The sequence below is a fragment of the Nansenia antarctica genome, assembly GCF_963989245.1.
Source record: "Nansenia antarctica genome assembly, chromosome: 6".
Lineage (NCBI taxonomy): Eukaryota > Metazoa > Chordata > Actinopteri > Argentiniformes > Microstomatidae > Nansenia > Nansenia antarctica.
Window position 1 is genome coordinate 71,377,578 of NC_137676.1, and position 22,731 is coordinate 71,400,308.

Sequence of the window (22,731 nt, forward strand, 5' to 3'; positions counted from 1 at the left end):
GTCTGTCCTTAAAGTGAATCTTATGAAATGAAAGTTATATTATATTATTAAAACAACCCTCTAGACACCAGCGGGACTGGTGGAGCGACGACCCACAACAAGAAAACGTCCTTTTGAATTTTGGCGCCAGCGGGTCGCTGCCGCCCCCCCAACGGGTTACTGAGCTAACGTGAAGCTGCTAACGTTGCTAGGTTACAGCTGAGCTAACGTTAAGCTGCTAACGCTAACAGGCTAGTTAGTTAGTAGTGAGTCCAAACCGACTAACACAAACATTCTTCAGTAGGCTAACTTAACTTACACGTTCAACAGTTACAAATAATCCCCCAAATATACCGACAGCAACAACAGACCTTGTCCTCCGTCCAGCCAGGTGCAGGTTATGGTTAGGTTACGAGGTAGAGGCACATTGCCAAATAAGGGGAAGCTCGGGGAGCTATAGCTCCCCTAGTGGTGACATGAGCTATAGCTCCCCTAGTGGTGACATGAGCTATAGCTCCCCTAGTGGTGACATGAGCTATAGCTCCCCTGGTGGTGACATGAGCTCCCCTGGAAACATGGTTTGTGACATTTTGGGGGGAGCTCTAAAATATTGATATGATAGCCAAATAAATGCTATTTTGGTCATGGTTTTTCTCAAAGGTGTAAAATAAGGGGGAAAAAATAATATATATTTAAAACAAAGATTCATGAGAAAAAAAAGATTTTACCGCGCTAGCCTAGAGCCGCTCAGAGCGTGGGGGCATCACTGTCTGTCGTGCCAAGAGATGAATTCATTGATTTAATTAAATGTATAATTTGCATAATAGACTCTACCTATAGATTCATGCATAACCATTCAGCTTTCACCAGTCTCCGACATTGCTTTCATTAATTTTAAGTAGTTCTACTTTGTTACTATACCACTGCGAAGTTGAACAAATACATATTTGCATACATACCCTGACATACATACACACATACCCTGAATATAATCGACACATAATATATAACGTATATATAACATAACATATAACATCATATAACATCATCGACGTCGTCCAATTCACCCATGCGGTTAAGTTAGATCAGCGTTTCTCAACCTTTTTTCAGTCACGGCACCCTTCAAAAGTCGATAAAATCTCAAGGCACCCCAGTCTAAAATATAGCTATTCAAAAACGACACTGCATCACCCAGACAGCCCCATACACACACACACACACACACACACACACACACACACACACACACACACACACACACACACTTGTCTGTCTTACATGTAACGATGAATTGAGAATCAAGGACCCCAATTGAAATAAGCCAGTGGCTTTCTTGGGTTTTTTATCCTTTTAGTTGACCTTGTATGTAATATGTACTTTCATGTACCTACTTCTGCAAATCTTCTAATAAAGTTTTCAATCAATCAATCAATCACACACACACACACACACACACACACACACACACACACACACACACACACACACACACTCAGCGTGAAAGAGAATCCAGAATTTATGGAACACATTCATTTTCATATTCCCACATTTGATTGGAAACACCTATCCAGTCCATTTAACGTAAACACCGGGGATGCAGAGTTATTAAGCCAGAAAATGCGTCTCTCTCTCTCCCGCTGCGCGCATCCTTGTCTGGATGTATTGCATGAAAACGAAACCGCATGAAAACGAAACCGTGCTGCGTTATTTCCCCAACTTTCCAACCCTGCTTAGCTTCCGAAGTCGGACGAGAGAATAATGTCACCGATCATCCATATAGAACAACCATATAGATCATATATATATCCATATAGAACAACCACCTCCACACGCTGCCGGCGAGCGAGACTGCCCTGTCCGATCGGACCATTTTTCGGGAGCGGGGAACATAGGTTAGGACCCTTTTACATGACAACTTCCAAGTTACAAAGCCTTTAGAATACCAAACTTCCTAAAGCAGCAGAGCATGTTCGATATGATACGATACGATAGCTTTATTCAGCACAACAATGCTGCAGTTGTTTATTTCTCTGCAGGATTACGTTTACATATCAGTCTAGCTATTGAGCAATGTGATTGAACTAAGACGCATGAAGCTTGACTGTTCAACACAACTTTGACGCTTGCTCCCGGTAAAATCCTCTCTTTGTTTCTTAGAACGTGACATTGGGTTCCCTCGACATGTCATGGTGTGCGTGAGGTTTTATCTATATCTCAAGAATCATAAATGAATAATGGAGGTTAACAGGACATTTAGCAATCATTTGGGCTACGAGATAGCCAGCCTCCAACGCTTTATCAGAAACTGTGGCGCACTTCATCATTACCTGTTCTGGACGGCTATGGTGACTTTTCATCCGAACAAAATATTCCGCATCCTTGCCAGCTTGTGATGGATGATCTGTTGTCAGTTTGTCATGTTCCATGATTCTGCTTGTTTGCTTGTTCATTGCTCTCGAAAATGTATTCGCGCGGTAAATGAAAAAACAACGCAGGCTGCATGCAGACACACGGACCTTACGCTGAACCCGGTATTGACATTGTGACATGGGAAAGGGGCGCGCGAGACAGATGTTGATGATGTATTGCATTTATTTATTTATAGATGTATTAATTCATTCATATGAACGTCAGAATATAGAATTATTTGACGGCTCCCCTGAAGACGCCAGGCGGTGCCCCAGTGTGCCGCGGCGCCCAGGTTGAGAAACGCTGAGTCGCCAAGCTAGCTAGCTGTTAGCTCAGCTCCCTTTAAAGCTTCTCTGTCTGGCTGCACAAATGTACACAATAAATATGAATTGAAACACGGACTAAATCGAATGTGATGTCAACTACCAAAGGATATATGAGTATATATCATATATGACACTATTGTTACTTACTTGCAAAGAAATAGAAACGTCTTCAAACCAAATGCGACTGTCTGTGACGAGACGACGAGATGAAGAAAGAAGCGCGAATCTCAGCGAGGTAAGTGACGTGGGTCTGGGAAGCTACCATTTCTAAAAGGGGGGTGGTAATAATTAGTTAATTCATAAATCAATCAAAAACGACTACTTTCTTAATTTGGGGGGGATTTGTAATTTATGTGTATGCAACACAATGATTGAAGAGGGGCCACAGCCATCCAAGGATGGATTTTTTTCAGGATTTAATTGATGGACACATTTTGAAGTCACCCACTGTTTCTGAAAGTTCCGACAGAATTGCAATTCATTTTATATACAGATGAGATTGAATGATGCAATCCTCTTGGCTCCCGGGTAACCAAAAACAAATTGTTATTGATATATTACACCTTAATAATAATAATAATAATAATAATAATAATGGATTTTATTTATAAAGCACTTTACATTTCAAGAATCTCAAAGTGCTACAGTCAATAAAAGAAACAAAAACAGCACAGCACAATAAAGATCACTAAAAACATCAAAAGCAGAAAGGTTAAAAAGACACTGTGGCATAGAACTAATGGCTACTGGAACGCTTTGTTAAAAAGAGGAGTCTTAAGTCCGCTCTTAAAAGAGTCGACCGACTGTGGTGCTCTCAGGTGGGCAGGGAGGGCGTTCCACAGTTCGGGGGCGACGGAGCACGCGGCCCGGGGGTCTCCCATGGAGCGGAGGTGGGTCCTGGTGGCTTTGAGGAGGTTTGCATTTGATGAGCGGAGAGTGCGAGTGGGAGGGGCTGTGGGATTTGACCAGGTCCTCGATGTAAGGGACCTCAAGTTGCCGTGAATGCATGCACGTGAATGCATGTACCGTGAATGTACGTGTTAAGTGAATGCATGTACCGTGAATGTACGTGTAAGTGAATGCATGTACCGTGAATGTACGTGTAAGTGAATGCATGTACCGTGAATGCCGGTAAGTTGCCGTGAATGCATTGACGAGTTAACAGTGAGATTTTGTAAATGATCCGAGAGGAGATGGGAAGCCAGTGTAGTGAGTGGAGGATGGCTGTGATGTGATCGTATTTGCGCACTCTCATCAGGATCCTAGCAGCGCTGTTCTGAATGTACTGGAGCTTCTGCAGGCTCTTGCTAGGGATCCCGATGAGAAGTGCGTTGCAGTAGTCGAGCCTGGAGGAGACAAAGGCATGGACTCACTTCTCGGCATCGGGCAAAGACAGGGTGGGGCGGAGTTTTGCTATATTTCTAAGGTGGAAGAATGACGTTTTGGATATGTGTTTAATGTGGGCCTCGTAGTTGAGGTGGGGGTCCATTCGAACACCAAGGTTGGTGACGATGGATGACAGAGGGATAACCTGTCCAGAGAAAGTCATGCTTGTTATGGGGGATGATTTAACCTGGTGAGGGGTGCCGATGAGGATGGCTTCTGTTTTGCAGCTATTTAATTGAAGGAAGTTAACTCTCATCCATGTTATGTCATGTCTCATATCAACAGTTATACCAGCTAAGGTGTGCTAGTGGATTGTATTCATTCATATCATTCCTTAGTTCTCTAGCTAGTCGACCTCATAGGGCTTAACTGGGCCACACATGCTTTTGTCAGCTTTGTGATTATGTCCCAAACATGTCCCCACCCCTTTTTAGGTTGATAAGCTGACATGTCAGTGACAGTGTGTTACCTTTCATAACTGACCCTTATTTGCCTGGTGAGGTCAAGGATTGGGGCTGATAGGGTTGGTGTCCGCTATGCACCGTCATCATGATCATGGTCATCGTAATCTTCTAGCCACAGTGACTTGACATACCCATCCTAATATGGCAGTGACACAGAAAGGGAAATGGTTGGTGTGTGTCTGTGTGTGTGAGAGATCATTTCCCAAACCCCCTTGTATTGTATTCCACAGTTCCAACCACGCATCAGCATCTTCTGCTCCAGGGAGGCTGGTGGAGGTAGAAATCGGAGGACGGGGCTCATTGGAAACGTATCAAACTCCCACGCATTACAATGAGCTCGTCCTCCCATTCCGACCTCCACCAGCCTCCCCCTGATCAGCATCTAGCCAGAGTGAACTTGAGGAGATACCCTCATGGAAATTAAAATGGCCCAGAAACAGATACAAATGAAACTGAAGTCCGTGTTTTCAACCCCCCCCTCTCTGTTGTCCCACAGATCAGCTGGAGCGAGTGTTCCTACGTCTGGGCCATGCAGAGACCGATGATCAGCTCCAGGACATCATCTCCAAGTTCCTGCCTCCTGTCCTCCTCAAGCTGTCCAGCGTGCAAGAGGGCGTGAGGAAGAAAGTAAGGATGTAGTAGTAGTAATAATAATAATAATAATGATAATAGTAATAATAATAATAATAATAATAACGATAACAATTGTTTTACTTCCATGCGATCAACTTCAGTCAGTCAACTGTTGGAATTTGGTATGTTATGCTCTAAGCAAGGGGTCAGAGTCATAGACGGCTACCCTGGAGCAATTAGGGGGGTTCAGTGCCTTGCTCAAGGACACCTCGACACGTGGCCAGCCGGGGGTTCTGGCCAACAGGCATCATAAGAAAAATAAATCTATGCTAGGACCATAGTCCATAGTATAGCCTACATAATATACTACTGGATGTCTCACGGCTGCCACTTGGCATCTGCCTTTTTGTCTCACCCCTCTCTCTCCCCTCCTTCCCCCTCTCTACCCCCCCCCCCCCTCCCCAGGTGATGGAGTTGCTGGTCCACCTGATCAAGAGGATCAAGAGTCGGCCTAAGATCCAACTGCCTGTAGAGACGCTGCTCGTTCAGTACCAAGACCCCTCAGCCGCTTCCTTCGTCACGGTAACGCCCATCTTACCCCCCCCCTCTTACAGTTCTACATTTTCTATATTCTTACAGTTCTACATTCTAGAATTTCTATATTCTTACATTTCTACATTTTCTATATTCTTACAGTTCTACATTCTAGAATTTCTATATTCTTACAGTTCTACATTTTCTATATTCTTACAGTTCTACATCCTAGCAATTCTATATTCTAGAATTTTTACATCCTAGCATTAGTCGCTTAGGGTCACAACCGCTAGAGGGGGCCACACTTTTGCCGTCGATTCACTGCAAACTACCACCCATCAGTCAAAAACTCCAGTACCCCCGTGGACAAAATACCCATCAATCAAAAACTGTGCTAGTACTCCCCCCCCCCCCCACCTCGCTGTTGACAAAACGTGACAGGAAGGACCAAAATCAAAATCTTGCTTAGTGCCACTAAAGTCCACCTTTGTGCCTTATCCTACTTTATTAGCCTTTATTCCCCTCTGTGGGAGGGCTTTCCTGTAAATGCCCTCACACACAACTGTTATTGATAACGATACTTCCTTGTTGACAGTTCCATCGCTCAGACACAATTGTTATTGATTACGATACTTCCTTGTTGACAGTTCCATCGCTCAGACACAATTGTTATTGATTACGATACTTCCTTGTTGACAGTTCCACTGCTCAGACTCAGCAGATAAGAGCACGTGGATGGGACACAGGTGGTCCAGAGCCTGTGTGACTGATGGATATAAATAGAAGCATCTCCCGGGGTCGGCATCACACCTCCACCTGGACACAGACACGCCACATGTTCTTCTCAGAGACCACCTCAACACTGCAGGTAAACACCACAGGTTTATTTGACCTTTTCCAGGTTAGGTTGAGAACAAGTCTGCTTTTCAAGAGAGACCAGGGGGGTATTCCATCAACGCCGCTAAAGGACATTATAGGTATATTTTTTATAAGTCTTGTGAGACTAGTACATCAGGGGAGGCTGGTGGAGGTAGACATTGTATTATTAATAGTTTATACATTTTCCATTGTATTTATTAGTATTATTTTTCCCTTACTTTGAAGGGAAGGCCGTGGCGAGCCCTACCAGGGTTCTTAACCTCCTCTGCACAATCTGTCTTTTCTTTTCATTTAGTCTTTCATTTGTCATTGTGCGTGCAAATCTTACATCAATAAATAAAATAGGAAAACAAACACAAAAGGTACATGTTGTATGTATAGGCCTCCGTTAAGTGTGTATCTGACAGTGTGGTGTGATTGGCTGATGGATCTGTCTCCCCTGGTCCTGACAGACATGACGAGCAGCGCTCCTCTCCTCCTCCTCCTCCTCGTCCCGCTAGCGATGGTGCAACACGTGTCACCACAAGACATCACTACTCCTGAACTGGGTATGAGATCACCTCTACGGCTTGTTACATGTGCAGCAATATGCTTCATAGTTATTGTAATGACACGTGTTGTAACATATGTGTTGTTAACACATCTTTCTCTACTCATGTAAACTGATCTAATTATTTCAGTGGCTTCATAGCCGATAATTAAACTTACAACACTTTGACACACACACAAACACATTTACCTCCATATTTTCTTAAATATTTTTCAGAAGTTCGTTTGAATGCAGGGGTACGAGTAGTTGCCAGAACGAACTTTGCCCTTTTAGAGAAGCTGAGGAACAGGACCCTTTTTGTTGGCAGGAGCTGTAAGGAAATACAGGACAGATATGACCAAACTGAAGGTAAGGGACACGTTGTAGTGGAATGATGCCTGATCCACCTGTGACACTGATCCATGCCTCTGTACTCTGTAACTGCCTCTGTCACCACCCAGTGGTGTTGATTGGTGGAAGAGAAAAGATAAAAATAGATAAATAGTAATTATGTCTTTACAAACGAGTACAAATGCTACAATTTCTCAAGGAGTTATTTTTTCCTTTAATAAAACAAAATAAAACATAAATTATAAATTTCTTAAAATATAAAGAAGACTCTCTTGCTCTCTCAAATTAATTAGGAAATATTTTATTTGAAAATGTCAGAACTTGAATATTGGAACCCTGGTCTCCCGGCAACCACCATAATCTGTTCAACCACCGTAATCTGTTAAACCACCGTAATCTGTTAAACGCAAATCTGCTGAGATTGTCGTTATTGGGGCTCAGCAATTTTGGGATGTTGCCTAATCTGTCTTGATATCTGAATCTCTGTTTCAGACGGGCTGTACTACCTGACCACGGCCAGCGGGGTGGTCTACCAGACGTTCTGTGACATGACCACCAATGGCGGCGGCTGGACACTCGTGGCGAGCGTGCACGAGAACAACCTGTATGGGAAGTGCACGACAGGTGACCGTTGGTCCAGCCAGCAGGGTAACAAGTTACCCCAACGTGCCTGACGGGGACGGGAACTGGGCCAACAGAGCCACCTTCGGAACACCAGAGGGCGCCACCTCTGACGACTTCAAGGTAGAGCTGCTCCACTTAACAACACAGCAGAAAGAGTAACTCAGGGCATGGCTAAACGTTTCATCCACTCATACCAGAGAGTGCCACAGCCACACTTTCATCTTCTGTGTTTTGAGTGGCCGTTGATCTAAATGTTGGTGATTCACTGTCACCTGATGTGCTGGAGTGTTTAGATGAGGTTCAGTCAAATTTACGAAAGTAACAAAAATATGAATGAAAACATAATGATGACCGTTTTGGTAAATAGGGATAGAGATACAAAATGTAATTCTGTAAGAGTCCAATGCATGGCACCTTCAGGCTTTAGCTTGTGCTCATCTACAACCTCCTCAGTCCTTAGATGGAATTGGTCACCACATGTACACCACAGGAGGGTCATGTAGGTAGAAATTGGAGGACGGGCTAATTGTAAAGCCTCCCGCAGCCTCCTGCAATTACCTTTAGTCATAACATTGTTGGGCTAAACAACAGACCTAGCTTATCCACACTTCCTGTTTTCCCCCTCAGAATCCTGGATATTATGACATCACAGCAGAGGACATGTCGGTGTGGCACGTTCCAAACAACTCACCAATGGAACACTGGAATCTGGCCTCCATCTTACGCTACCACACTGAGAGACGCTTCCTCACTTTATATGGAGGAAACCTCTATCAACTCTTCACGGTACCGTCTCACTGTCTCACACAGCACACACACACACACACACACACATGCACACACACACACACACACACACACACACGCACACACGCACACACACACACACGCATACACACACACACACACACACACACACACACACACACTCAGATGCAGCCATATTTCCTCGGGGTATGACGTGACACATTGTGTATTCCAGCGCTACCCTGTGAGGTACAACGTGGGTACGTGCCACAGCGGAGGCCCGTCCGTCCCCATAGTGTACGACCAGGGAGACGCGTGGACCACCACAAACTTTTACGGACCCAATTCAAGAAGTAGGAGGCTCTTAAAGATCTACATTTAACCTAAAACGTGTAGATTTGGCGACCGCTTGTGGTCAGAAGCTGCATCATACACCTTTTAATACCCAGCTGTATCATACATCTTTTAATATCAGACACCTTTTAATATCATACACCTTTTAATATCATAATTATATCATACACCTTTTAATATCATACACCTTTTAATACCCAGCTGCATGCTGAATCTTTGTGAGAGTTGTGACTACAAATGGTGTGTTTCTATTAAAGGGGAATTCCAGGCAGGCTTCATCACATTCCATGAATAACCATAAATAACCAACGGGCCGCCATGGCCATCTGCTCTGGAGTCAAACCTACCAGTGGCTATAACACTGAACACGTGAGTCAACATGTAACCCTACAAGAGACATTCTGTGAATAATGCAAAAATGTTGGTGTGTGTGCACCTGCGAAGGCCACTGAATGTACATGCACGTTTATTTGCTTCATACCAACTGTGTATGTGTGTTTCTCTTATTCCTTGTGTGTGTGTGTGTGTGTGTGTGTGTGTGTGTGTGTGTGTATGCAGTACTGTATTGGTGGAGGTGGCCATTTCCCAGAGGGAGCCCCTAGACAGTGTGGTGACTTCACATCCTTTGACTGGGACGGCTATGGCACACTTTGGGGCTGGAGTGCATCAAAGTCGATGACTGAGGCCGCTGTGATGCTCTTCTACCGCTGACATTCCAACACTGTCATCCTGGGAAATGTAGTATTCTGACCAGGGAGAATTCAGCCTTTGATTGTTCAATGGAGTGTTGTCTGCTGCAATGCATTTTCTTGGCCAGTAGGGGCTCTATTATTCTACCTAGCCCAGAGTCCCCGGATGAGTGCCTCTAAAACTGAACTCGTATTTTGAGAAAAACTGAATTGTATTTAGAGAACTGAATTGTATTTTGAGAAAAAACGAATTGTATTTAGAGAAACTGAATTTGAAAACTGAATGAAAATAATGAAAACTGAATTGAATACAATTCAATCTGTCGAATACAATTCAGTTTGTGTTCAGATTCAATTCAATCTGTCAAATACAATTCAGATCTGTGAAATACAATTCAATTTGTGGTCATATTCAATTCAATCTGTCAAATACAATTCAATTTCTGCTGGCACTAAAATAGCTCCATAATTGTGCGGTAGGTGCGGGAGAGTTACCATAGCTCAGCGTAGGAAGCTCTGAACGTCTCTATCACAAGCACAGCCCGAGCTACGTGCGACTCACGCGAAGGGGAGCAGAATATGGCAGGGCACTTTTTTTCTTCTTCTTTTTTGTGTGAACCCGAAATAAAGTGTGTGTTTACCTCCTCAAATAAATTAACTTAGCCCCAGCCAGATCCATATTTAGAGGTAAGTTACCTCAGGTAACTTAAGCTAGCAAGCTAGTTTAGAGTTAGTGGTAATGTATATCTAGCTGGTTAGATAACTAAGCGACATTGGGTTCCCTGAAAGGTGCTATATAAATGCAAGTTATTATTATTATTATTATAACTAGCTAGCTAGTTTTTTCCACCATAAATCATCTCCTGAAGCCACAACCATCTCCCACTACTGAGGCTACAGAGCAGCGATGTAACAGCTTCATTGACTTTTTCAGATCCAAGGTCAACAACATTCACTCTCTGATGCCCAGCTCTTCCTCTCTGTCTCCCTCTCCACTTACTATTACCATTTAAAAAGGCCAGCTCGTGCTGTCACACACACTTACAATTATTGTAGGCTGGCCAGGTAGAAAAAGAGCTGATGCATAATAAAGGATACAATATTTGTTGAAGTGCCTCTTGCTAAGATGTTGTTTCTAAGACGATAAATAATATCACAGCACTGGTAGGCTATGTGTACGCATCAAATGACTTGGTCCCTTCATGACGTTGACCCTGTGTGCGCTCCGGCGCTCTCAGAGAGAATTTAGGAACGCAGCCCAGGCCCAATCAAGATAGCACAGAAACATCACGTGATGCACAATCACGTCATTCCCTAATTCTAATTGGACAACAGGAATGTGCATACATACACAGATGTTCTGATTAATCATTAGCGGGCCAACAGCGTCATCATTTCATCAAGGGGCTGCATATTATAAATGCTAGAATATAAAAAAGGCAAAAAAGACTATTAAAATGAAATAGATAATGTAGCTATGAATTCACTCTAGATAAACCTCGCTATAGCTAGCTCACCAAAGGCGACATTATGAAGTAGGCTAATTAATTAAGACATTAAGAAGTTAGACGCAGCAAAAAACCTAATTTAAATAGAATTAGCTATTGTTGCTAGTTAGCGTGCTTCATGTAGCTAACCGGTTGCTATGACGACCTTGCTGGCTCGCTAACTGGCTAGCGATCTACAAGCTAGCTAGCTTCAGTTCTCGACTCCCAATATCAGACAGAGAATATTATTACACACAGTATTACACTGCCATAGAGTTAACATGTCTGTGCATCGCCAACCTTATATTGAATTAATGATGAATATAATAATAATAATACAGTAGACTTATATAGTGCTTTTCTAGACACTCAAAGACGCTTTACAAACTGAAAAGATAGAGTTAAAACCGTTAGATCCACCAAAAACCACCAGCCCAGTAGAAGTGTATGGTAGAGATGCATATAGCCACAATAAAGCCATTATAAAACAAGACCATATTAGAAAAAGCATCTTTATTTAGCAAATGGTTTCATCTGGGAATATGAGTCATGTGACAGACAGAGTGACAGCAGAGAAATAGGTATAGTAAAGATAGACAAACAAAGAAAAAAAAAAAACATACACAACCCTAAATTGGAGGTACTAAAAGAATTTCACTCTCTTACACTTGTACAATAGTATATAACAATACACTTGAAAGAGTGATTTTTACGATACTCAAGGACATTAAACAAAATGGGAACACACACACACACATACACACAATAACTGATTTCAGATACACAAAAAGGAGAGCTGAGTGGTAGATTACAAATATACACAAGCAATGATCTGAGTGCCAGTCTGTCAAGTTGTTAAAAATGAGCACAAGAGGCTTCTGATACACAGGGGAAAAAATACACACACTTGTATTTGCATAGAGCTATGCTCTAGTTAGCGATTAGCTGTTTTCAGCTTGACACTTGTACAAGGCTAACATAAGCAGTGTTAGCTAGTTAGCTTAGTGCTAATTGACACTAACACCTCCAGTCAGCGATGACCTGCTCAGGTCTTGTACAATGCTAACGTAAGCGTTAGCCGTGTTCGCTAGTTAATGTCGACCTATTTGTTCCTGCTCTCTGCTCTGACGGCCTTGAAGGCCTTGGGACGCACGTTGGAGTCGCTCTGGATCTGGGTCGTCCTGGAGACGGCTGACACGCCGTCCACGAACTTGGTCTTGAACAGGACGTTGGCGTTGGTGAACATTCCGTCCTTCAGGGAGACCACCACGAACTACGGAGAGGGGGAGGGGAGGAAGGAGGAGGAGAGGGGAGGGAGAGGAGAGGGGAATGAGGAGAGGGGAGGGAGAAGGCAAGGAGAGGGGAGGAGGGAAGGAGGGAAGGAAGAAAGGGGAGGGGAAGGAAGAAAGGGGAGGGGAGGGAAGGAAGAGAGGGGAGGAGGGAAGGAGGGGAGGGAGAAGGCAAGGAGAGGGGAGGAGATGCAAGGTTTTACGAATGATCATGTTGTGATAGCAGTATGAAATGTTTAGCCTAGCTGGAACTACAGCGGAGAGAACTACAGCGGAGAAAAATGCGCTACAGAGAGTAGTGAGAACAGCACAGAAGATCACCGGCGCCCCCCTCCCCTCTCTGGAAGAGCTGTACAACACACGCTGTCTCAGGAAGGCCTCAAAGATCTCCAGGGACCCGACCCACCCTGGGCACGTACACTTTACCAGGCTGCCCTCGAAAAGGAGGTTCAGGACCCTGGCCGCTAAGACAAACAGACTGAAGAACTGCTTCTACCACAGGGCCGTCCAGGCCCTGAACACAGCAAAGACCTAAGTTCTGGGCCCTGGACAGTCTGGACGGAGTGTATGGCAGCTGCTGGACTGAAAAAATCAGGTGTAGTGCTGAGGCACAAACATGTACATTTCAAGCCTGCAAACTGTGACACTTTAAATAACGTGAAAAAATACTATTGTGCAATATGACAACCCTAGTTGACTATCTGTACAGTATAGTACAGTGGATTGTGTACATAGCCTTTATTTATTCCTCGTTATTCTTCTTGTGATTTGTTTTATTTATTTTTTCTAAAAGTTTTTTTTCTTTTCCTTTCCTAACACCAGGGGAGCCACCCCTCCTAAATTTCGTTGTTTGGTACCTGTACTGTAGCAATGACAATAAAGTCCATTCATTCATAAAGTCCATTCATTCATTCATTCATTCATTCAACTAAACGTGTCCCATGAAGCAGTGGTTGATGGGTAAGAATCTGCTGTGGAGGAGAGCGTGTGTGTGTGTGTGTTTACCTGCGAGTGTGTGAAGTGTGTGCGCAGCATCTGTCCGATGTTCTGTGTGTGAGAGAGGTCCAGCGCCGCATCCACCTCATCCAGGATGTAGATGGGAGCCGGTTTGAACAGCAGCATGGCCAGGATCAGAGACAGAGCTACCAGAGACCTACACACACACGCACGCACGCACGCACACACCACACCACACCACACCACACACACGTCAAATCATAATTAAAGTTGTCTTTTCGCATTGACCGCCCAAAATGCATTATAATATTAAAGGATTATGAATCAAACCAGTCTTTCATAATGCCTGCTTCTACAGTGTGGGTGAGACAGGAGGTGTGTGTGTGTGTGTGTCTGCGTGTGCTCCAACCAATAGAACCCGTGAACCCAGTGGAGCCCCTAGACTTTTGGGGGCCCTAAGCAAACAACATTATGGAAGCCCCTGGTAAGGGTCTTAGGCGGGTGACGATGTGGACATTTTAAAATGTATTTATTTCCCTGACACCAAAATATAATACGGTTTTACGAAGTTCGCGCATATGCGCGCGCTCGTGTGTGTGTAAGTAAAAAAAACAGTCTGAAAGACTAGCGTCTCTTTTACAAAGGAGCCCTGGCCAAGACAGCCACAATACAACAATTACATTTGACATAATAAAAGCACATAAAAACATGCAAAGCACATTACATAAAAACAGTAAAAACAGTACATGACCACAGGTACAGTAGCACACCTAGTACACATTGCGACATACTGGACCACAAGTAGCATACAAATTACATGCAACATGGAGCATGTAAATGATGCATGTAAATGCATGTAAATGATGGATCTTATCATGAATAATTTTTAAAGGCTTTAATATAGGCTACATGATGTATTAACTATTTATATTTTGTACCCAGATGTCAAATAAATACGTAACAAATGAATAGTTAACTTTAAAAAAAAAACTGCCCCGCTGAACCAATGAGAAGGACGGGGGGGCGGTGCTTCCCATCGGTCCGGCCTATCAGTGTCCTAGATTTGCCGCTCGCTCCGGGCGGCACATAGAATCCGTTCTATGGATAAAGGTCTCCAGACGTTTGGAGCGAGAGCAAAGCGGAAGTGGAAACGGCTGGCACCGCGAGACTAGCCAGCTATCAATAAACTACAATTCATCAGAGCAATTGCGCGTCATCTCCCTGTCATCAGAATGATCACGCCCCTTTTTGGGTGATAGAAGGGGAGAAGTTTGACTGGCGGTCAATGGGAATTTCTGGTCTTCGCTACTTTAATCCGATAAAATAAGAAAACCGTAGTGCTTTTTAGATATTAGGAGCCCAAATCCGATGGCCAGTTAGGCAAACTATATTATAGTGTCGTTGCCGATCAATGATCGACGTCGCTATATAGAGAAAATAATGAAATAGGGGTTGATTCATCAGAGCAGTCATACGTCATCTCCCTGTCATCAGGGATTTGTAGTTCTTCATTTGATTTGCCGTGTAAATCCCCAGACTGCCCAAATCCGATTGCCAGTCAGGCAAACAATTATATAGTGTCGTTGCCGATCAATGATCGACGTCGTTATATGGAGAACATTTATGAAATAGGCAATGAATGTGTGTCCTTTCAGTCTGCCTCCATGAACCACCCGACCCAAAGGCCTGAGGTGTTGTAGGAGGTATGAATATGATTTAGGGGGTATTTAGTATAACAGGCTAATGGGTTTATTGTGAGTTTACTTTGATTGTTTGTTTATTGCCTAGATCACCGTATTGAGAAGTCATATGGTTATGGGGGGTGATATTGCAAGGTAATTTAAGCACCTGCGCACCTTGCATGGTGGTAGTGGAGAGAGAGGGGAGCGATGTATTTTTGTTGACCGCATTATACGCATATTCTATACGCATTGTTTGTTATTTTTCTGGTTTTGATCGCTTATGGATTATTTTTGTACGTCGCCAAGTTTGACTGTTCTATTCAATAAATGTCCAATGTGACAATTGCCCTCCTCCACCGGCCCTAGTTTTGGATCTAGCTTGCTGTTCATTATTTTCATGATAAAACGTCATAACATCTTCATATACACCATACAGTAGACACTGAACAGTAGACATAAGACATGTTCATAAATGTTTATCTTATATGTGTATATGTTTGTGAATATGTGAATATGTTTTCTGTTTTTTTGCACCTTCGGAAGAGCCACTACAATTTCATTGTATAGGCAACTGTACAACGACAATAAAGTCTATTCTATACAGGATAAATACTGATTAACAGTAGGCTACTTTGGCAAATGCCCATTGAACAGATTTATTTATTATCCTATCTTAAGAAAACTAATGTAACACTCCCATCTGGGAAAAAAAAAATGTGAAATAAAAAAAATTTGGGGGAAAAATTTGGAGGCCCTTTTTGTTTGGTGGCCCCAAGCAATTGCCTTGGTTGCCTCTATGGACGGGGCGCCTCTGCGTGAACCCTGACCTTTGCCCTCCGCTGAGCTCGGTGAGGTTCTCCTTCCAGATGTTGCCCAGGGCGACCTTGAACTCCAGCCCCTCTAGGACCCCGCGGCCCTCTGGGGGCGCCAGGCGGGCGTCAGCCCCGGGGAGCAGGGTGGAGAAGATGGAGCCAAAGTCCTTATTCACCTGGGAGGGGAGGGGAGGGGAGGGGGAGGGGAGGGGAGGGGGGGGGGGGAGAGAGAGAGGGAGGGGGAGGAGAGAGGAGGGGGAGAGAGGTATGGGGAGGGGGATGAGGAAGGGGAGATTGAGAGAGGGAAGGGGGGGAAGAGATAGAGAGACAGAGAGGGGGGAGAGAGAGAGGGTTGTTGCTTAATTATTCAGATTTATAGTCAGTGCCCTCCATATGTATTGGAAAGAGCAACTTGGAATTCTATCTATCGATATTCAAATCTGATCTATCCTTTAAAAAGAGAAAAAGCAAGCAGACTTTCTGCCAGGTGATAGAGAGAGAGAGAGAGAGAGAGAGAGAGCAGACCATCTGCCAGGCGATAGAGAGAGAGAGAGAGAGAGAGAGAGAGAGAGAGAGAGAGAGAGAGAGAGAGAGAGAGAGAGAGAGAGAGAGAGAGAGAGCAGACCTTCTGCCAGGCGATGTTCAGAGCTTCGTTCTTCTTCTGGTCCAGCTCCTCGATGGTCTGCAGGATCTTGGCCTTGTCGTTCTCCACAATCCTCTTCTTCTTCATCAGGTCATTGTACTGGTGGAGGGAGGGAGGGGGGGAGAGAGGGAGGGAGAGTATTCACAAATTGTATCAAACAATCAAAGACGACTCTCTCTCTCTCTTCCATTTTCTTCCTCCCACCCTACTCCCTCTCCTTCCCCCTCCCCCTCTCCTCTGCCTAGCTGACCCTCCTTCCTCTCCTTACCCCCCTCACCCTTCTCCTCACTCCCCTCCTCCCCCTCACCCTCCCTCCCCTCCCCCTCCTCCTCCCTCTCCTCAGCCTCCCCCTCCTCCTCACCCTCTCCTCAGCTTGGTTGAGCATGTTCATGGCCCTCTTGCTGACGCTGTGCTCCAGCTAACCTCCTCCCTCCCCCTCACCTTCCCCTCCTCACCCTCTCCACCCTCTCCTCCCTCTCCTCCCCCTCCTCCCCCTCCTCCTCACCCCTCCCCCTCCCCCTCCTCACCCTCTCCTCGGCCTGGTTCAGCATGTTCATGGCCCTCTTGTTGACGCTGTGCTCCAGGCGCGTCTTGGTGGCCTCCAGCTTCTTCAGCCTCTGGCCCGCCTCGCGGGGGCTGTTGGCCTGGAAGTCGTAGGCCGTGTTGGGCTTGCCGAACAGCCTGCGCTCCAGGGAGATCCAGTCGTGCTCCTCCAGCATGTGAGACACCTGGGGAGGGGGGAGGGAGAGGGAGGGGGAGGGAGAGAGAGGGGGGAGAGAGAGGGAGGGAGAGGGAGAGAGAGGAAGGGAGAGGGAGGGGGAGGGAGAGGGAGGGGGGGGAGAGAGAGGGAGAGAGAGGAAGGGAGAGGGAAGGAGGGGGAGAGAGAGAGAGGGAGGGGGGAGAGAGAGAGAGAGAGAGGGGGGGGGGGGTTAGGCCAGTCAAGGTGATACTCCAATGGGACCCAGACGTGCTCCTCCAACATACTGTACATACAAGATACCTAAGAGGACGTGTGTGTGTGTGCGTGTGTGTTATATCGCGTTAAGTTGTTAAGTTTGCAGCGGAGACAAGAACATTTGCGTGTGTGTGTGTGTGCATGTGTGTCTCTGAGTGCATGTGTGTGTGAGTGTGCACTTGCGAGTGATGTGTGTGTGTGTGTATACCAGGGTTTCCGTTAACCGGTAATTACCGGTCTTTGTCCGGTAAAATTTGTTGAAGTCCGACAAATTGAAAACTCGTCGGACATAAATGTCCGGTGAAAATAATTCCCTCTAAGCACAATTTGAATACAATTCGCTAAAGTTCACATTCTGATTCCTTCTATTTTAAAAAAGACGAATATATAGGCTATGTATTTCTTTTATTATGATATGATTTGACACCGGCATGATGATGACTCCTAATGTGTAGGCTGCCTATGCGAAACAGCGGTTGTTTCCGGTGTGCGCTATAACTCGTGCACAATCGAGTCGAGGCAGAGAGGAGGATAGCGATGTTTCTCTCTGTGATAGTGTGATTATGCAAGCCTTTTCTGAAAGGGATGAGAACCCGATTGTTTCAGCTTCTCCCAGGGAGAAAGTGGTAGAGTTACCATCCTCCCCGAGTCCTACCATACCATCCGCTGACAGCCTATCTCTGCCTGTAACCGGCGAGCGATTGCGTGTCGCTCAAGTAGCTGATCAGTCATTAAACAAATGTTTTTTACATGCAGCTAGTGAGGAATCTGAAATAGGGGGCAACGTAGTTTATTTCCTTAACGATGGGATATTAATGCGTAAATGGTCTCCTCCTAATGCAAATGGTTGTGAGTGGAATACTGTAAAACAAGTGGTTGTGCCTGTGGGTTATAGACAACAGGTGTTATCTGTAGCACATGAGAGCCAGTGGTCAGGACATTTAGGTATAACTAAAACTTATCAGCTGATATTGAAGCATTTCTTTTGGCCCGGACTGAAGGCGGATGTTGCCAAGCACTGCCGCTGTTGCCATACTTGTCAGATGGCGGGTAAGCCTAATCAATCCATTCCACCCGCACCATTGCATCCCATTCCTGCTATAGGGGAGCCATTTGAACGTGTAATAATTGATTGTGTTGGACCTTTGCCTAGGACTAAAAGTGGAAGTCAGTATTTGCTCACTATTATGTGCGCTGCTACTCGTTTTCCCGAAGCTGTTCCGTTGCGTAACATATCAGCCAGCTCAGTGATGAAAGCTTTAACAACGTTTTTTTCCACATTCGGTCTTCCTCTTGTTATACAATCTGACCAGGGCACTAACTTTCAGTCTAAGCTTTTCAAACAAGCCCTAAGAACGTTAGGGGTACGATGTCACGCCAGAAGCCTACATGCTTGCACTGTTCAATAAAATGTTATACATCTAGACATTGTGGTATTTCTTTATATACGTATCCCAGCCTGCCTATTGTTTCTCAATAAACAGTTATGTTCTCCTCATTGTCATACTCCCGAGTCCGATTAAGTATGATTTGACAGGCAGCTAAACGAAATGCCTTCCCAACCAGCGAGACCTGGTTATAGAAATGACGTTGTTTTATTGATTAAAAAAAAGGGTAAAACTGGAAAGAGAAAATAGAAAACTCACATTAATCCCAAACAATTTAACAAACTTCAGTTAACGTAATGTGGAGTCCGTTCATTGATCGATGCTGTCTGTTCAGTTCCCAGTGAGGTGCCCGTTCAGCGCTGGACATAATGGCATAGCGCGCATGCGAATCATGTTATATTATATAGCTCGCATCTAATCGTATCGGATGAGAAATAGACATTAAATGGCATATATAGGCCGCTACACAACAGTAATCACCGCGACAAACAGCTATATTAGATTTGGGGGAAAAAAAATATGATTTTGATTCTTTTTTTTTATAATTATATTTTAATATGACCGGAATATATCACGTTTGTCCGGTAAATCGAAATCTTCCCGGACACAATGTCCGGCGGCAATTTTTTCTAACGGAAACCCTGGTGTATACGTGTGTGTGTGTGTGAGTGTGTGTATACACATGTGTGAGAGTGTACCTGTGCGACCGGTGTGTGTGTGTGTGTGTGTGTGTGTGTGTACCTTGGCGGCGGCGTCGTGGCTCTCCTTGTGGTGCTTGTCGATGTTGTGCTCCAGCTCCTTGATCTTCAGCTGGGCCTCGTTGGTCTTCCCCCTCATCCGCTTGGCCTCCGTGCTCTTACCCTGTCACATTCAAACACATTCAACAAACTTTATCGACACGGACGACAGTGAACATCACAATACATACAGTACACACTATCACCATCACATGTTTAGGTTTGTTTGTATGTATCTGTGCTTGATTTTTTTACTTTGTAGGTTCTTACTTTTGTTTTCCTTTATATATATTTTAAATTGGAACAGAAGACAACAATATAATGTGTATATGAAAAGTGATTGTCAGTACGTTTTGCACCAAAGGCAAAGGATACATCAATAACGTCTATGATATTGGGTTATCAAAAGTGACTAGTCATTCACCGACTAACAAACTTAGTATAGCTTCATGATACCTTGGAGAAAAGCACGGCATTAATACAATTATTGTAGAATTGTCCTCCCAAATTAGCAGTTGATGGGAATATTTTGCACCTTAATCTCCCTGTTTATTAACATATACTACTAAATAATCACCTTAATCTCATTGTCCTGAGCCAAGATAACCTCTTTTTGTTTGGTCAACTCCTCTCGCGCCTTACGCACGGCTTCCTAGAAGGGGGTTGGGGGGTGGAGAGAATGAGGTTATTGAGATGATACAGTTTCACCTGAATGGGAAAGTGTGTCCAAACCATTGACTGGTACTGTATATATTGGTATTAGACTATTAGACTATGTATTACTAGGTATTAGTATGTAGGGAACCATCGCACAGGAGACCCGACACCTCTACAGGCCCTGTCGGCAGGAACCCTCTCATCACTCTGTGTGGAGTCACAGGCTACAGCACACTGCTCAGTACTGTCACCATGGAGACGTACACACACACACACACACACACACACACACACACACACACACACACACAGCTCAGTACTGTACCATGGAGACGTACACACGACACACACACACACACCTCAAAACTGTCACCAGAGAGAGAGACACACAGAGAGAGAGAGAGAGAGAGAGAGAGAGAGAGAGAGACACACACGACACAGTGTCTGCCTGATCCTGTGTGGCTTTAGCTCAGTGAGCTAGGGGGGGGAGACCCAGGTTTGAGTCCTACCTTGTTCTCCGCCATGTGCACGGCCATTGCGTCCATCTATTATTATTATTATTATTATTATTCCTACCTTGTTCTCCGCCACACTGACGGCCATGGCGTCTATCTGCTCCTGCAGGGCCTTCATGGCCTCGTCCACGGCCTGCAGCTGCTGCTGGTACCCCGCCTGCTCCCTCCGCAGCTCCTCCACCTCCAACCCCACAGACTCCACCTCCTAGACACACACACACACACACCATAAGGGAGGGTCACACACACACACACACACCATAAGGGAGGGTCACACGCACACCATAAGGGAGGGTTACACACACACACACACACAATAAAGGGGTCACTCGCTATCTCATACACTCTCACTGTCACACACACTACTCCTAGGACCACACACACACACACACACACACACGCCATAAAGTCACTCGCTATCTCTCTCTCTCACACACCATAAAGAGGGTCACTCTCTCTCACACCCTCAAACAACCTCACACACTCTCTCTCTCACACACACACCTGCTGCCTCTCCTTGAGCTTCTTGTTGAAGGCGTCGGCCTTGGCCGTGGCCCGGGTCAGCTGCTGCTGCGCCTCCTTCAGCTCCTTCTCCCTCTCCTGCTCTGCGTTCTGCATCTTCTTCTCCAGCACAGAGAACTTCTCCTCCGCCTTCCTCTGCACCTCCTTGGTGCTCCTCAGGGTCTCCTCGCTCTCCTCTGGGACACACACACACACACACACAGAGTTACACACACACACACACACACACACACAAACACAGACACACACACAGTGTTACACACACAGAGTGTTTTACACACTAACCCTAACCCAAAGCATCTTTGGTAAATATTAATGCCTATTGTGGGCAATTAAATTACATTTAACCTAAAAGAAATCACTGATTACCCCTTCATAATAATTTAAAATAATTATACAATATTGTTTAATGAATACATGAAAACACAAAGGATACATCATTATGAAATACAAATCAATAGTAGTCAAATGTGTTGTTTGCACTGATATACTGTATATTGCTTTTTCAAAAACTTTGAACTTCAGCTCTCGGTAAAAGATAAGGCTGAAGGTACCTGAAAAAGCTTAATAATAATAATAATAATAATAATAACCTTTATTTGTATAGCACTTTTCCTGCAAACGTTGCAGCTCAAAGTGCTTGAATCATTATATAAATCATCATTTAATTATTTAGTCATTTAAAGGCAATATTAAAAAGATGGGTTTTTAGTCTTGACTTGAACATATTTGCTGATTCAAGCTCTGGACTGACAGTGACTGTGTGTGTGATTGTGAGTGATTATGTAAGTCAGTGTTTCCTCCAGGATTTTTCCCATTAGTGGCGGAGCGGTTATCTTTCTTCGCGTGCACGCGCATAAAACGCGCACTGGCGCTCAAAACAAGGACGTAGTTTCACCAAAAACTAGAGGGTGGCAACAATTATAATTTCTTAAATAGCGGTTAAGTCATTAAAGCCGAGCAGGTGATTTTATATAGAAGGTGATCAAATACCAATATATCCTACAGCTGCAGCGGAACATGCGGAACGCGCATTACACACACACACATGAGAGTACACGCACAAAACCGGCTAACGTTACTCATTAACTGTTTACACAAGTAAAATCACAGTGTGACAGTCAGATGGAGCATTCGGTAAACAACAACAGCAAGGTAATGCTATCAGTTGAGTTAAAGAAAACCAACTCTTTCCTTTGAGGACACCAACATGAGCCCTGCTTACCCGTACCTCCGCCGTTCT

The 22,731-nt window shown here is 44.6% G+C and overlaps 1 protein-coding gene and 1 pseudogene across 2 annotated transcripts in view; one reads left to right on the forward strand and one right to left on the reverse strand.

Moving 5' to 3' along the window:
* The first annotated feature begins 2,920 nt into the window (after positions 1-2,920).
* On the forward strand, positions 2,921-9,866 carry LOC308160917 (intelectin-like; annotated as a pseudogene). Its single transcript has 12 exons — positions 2,921-2,949; positions 3,533-3,692; positions 3,973-4,111; positions 5,061-5,191; positions 5,603-5,719; positions 6,455-6,539; positions 7,317-7,448; positions 7,923-8,174; positions 8,682-8,840; positions 9,037-9,154; positions 9,413-9,524; positions 9,714-9,866. The product of its transcript is annotated as an intelectin-like (transcript).
* Positions 9,867-12,433: 2,567 nt separating this feature from the next.
* Positions 12,434-22,731, reverse strand: part of LOC308160918 (structural maintenance of chromosomes protein 2-like) — a gene marked incomplete at both ends in the record, with an annotated part of 30,935 nt that continues 20,637 nt past the window's right edge. The window contains 9 exon segments of the mRNA XM_080534844.1: positions 12,434-12,604; positions 13,626-13,773; positions 16,087-16,247; positions 16,697-16,813; positions 17,242-17,442; positions 19,799-19,918; positions 20,372-20,446; positions 21,028-21,171; positions 21,471-21,664. Of these exon segments, the coding sequence (XP_080390970.1) occupies positions 12,434-12,604; positions 13,626-13,773; positions 16,087-16,247; positions 16,697-16,813; positions 17,242-17,442; positions 19,799-19,918; positions 20,372-20,446; positions 21,028-21,171; positions 21,471-21,664 (1,331 nt within the window).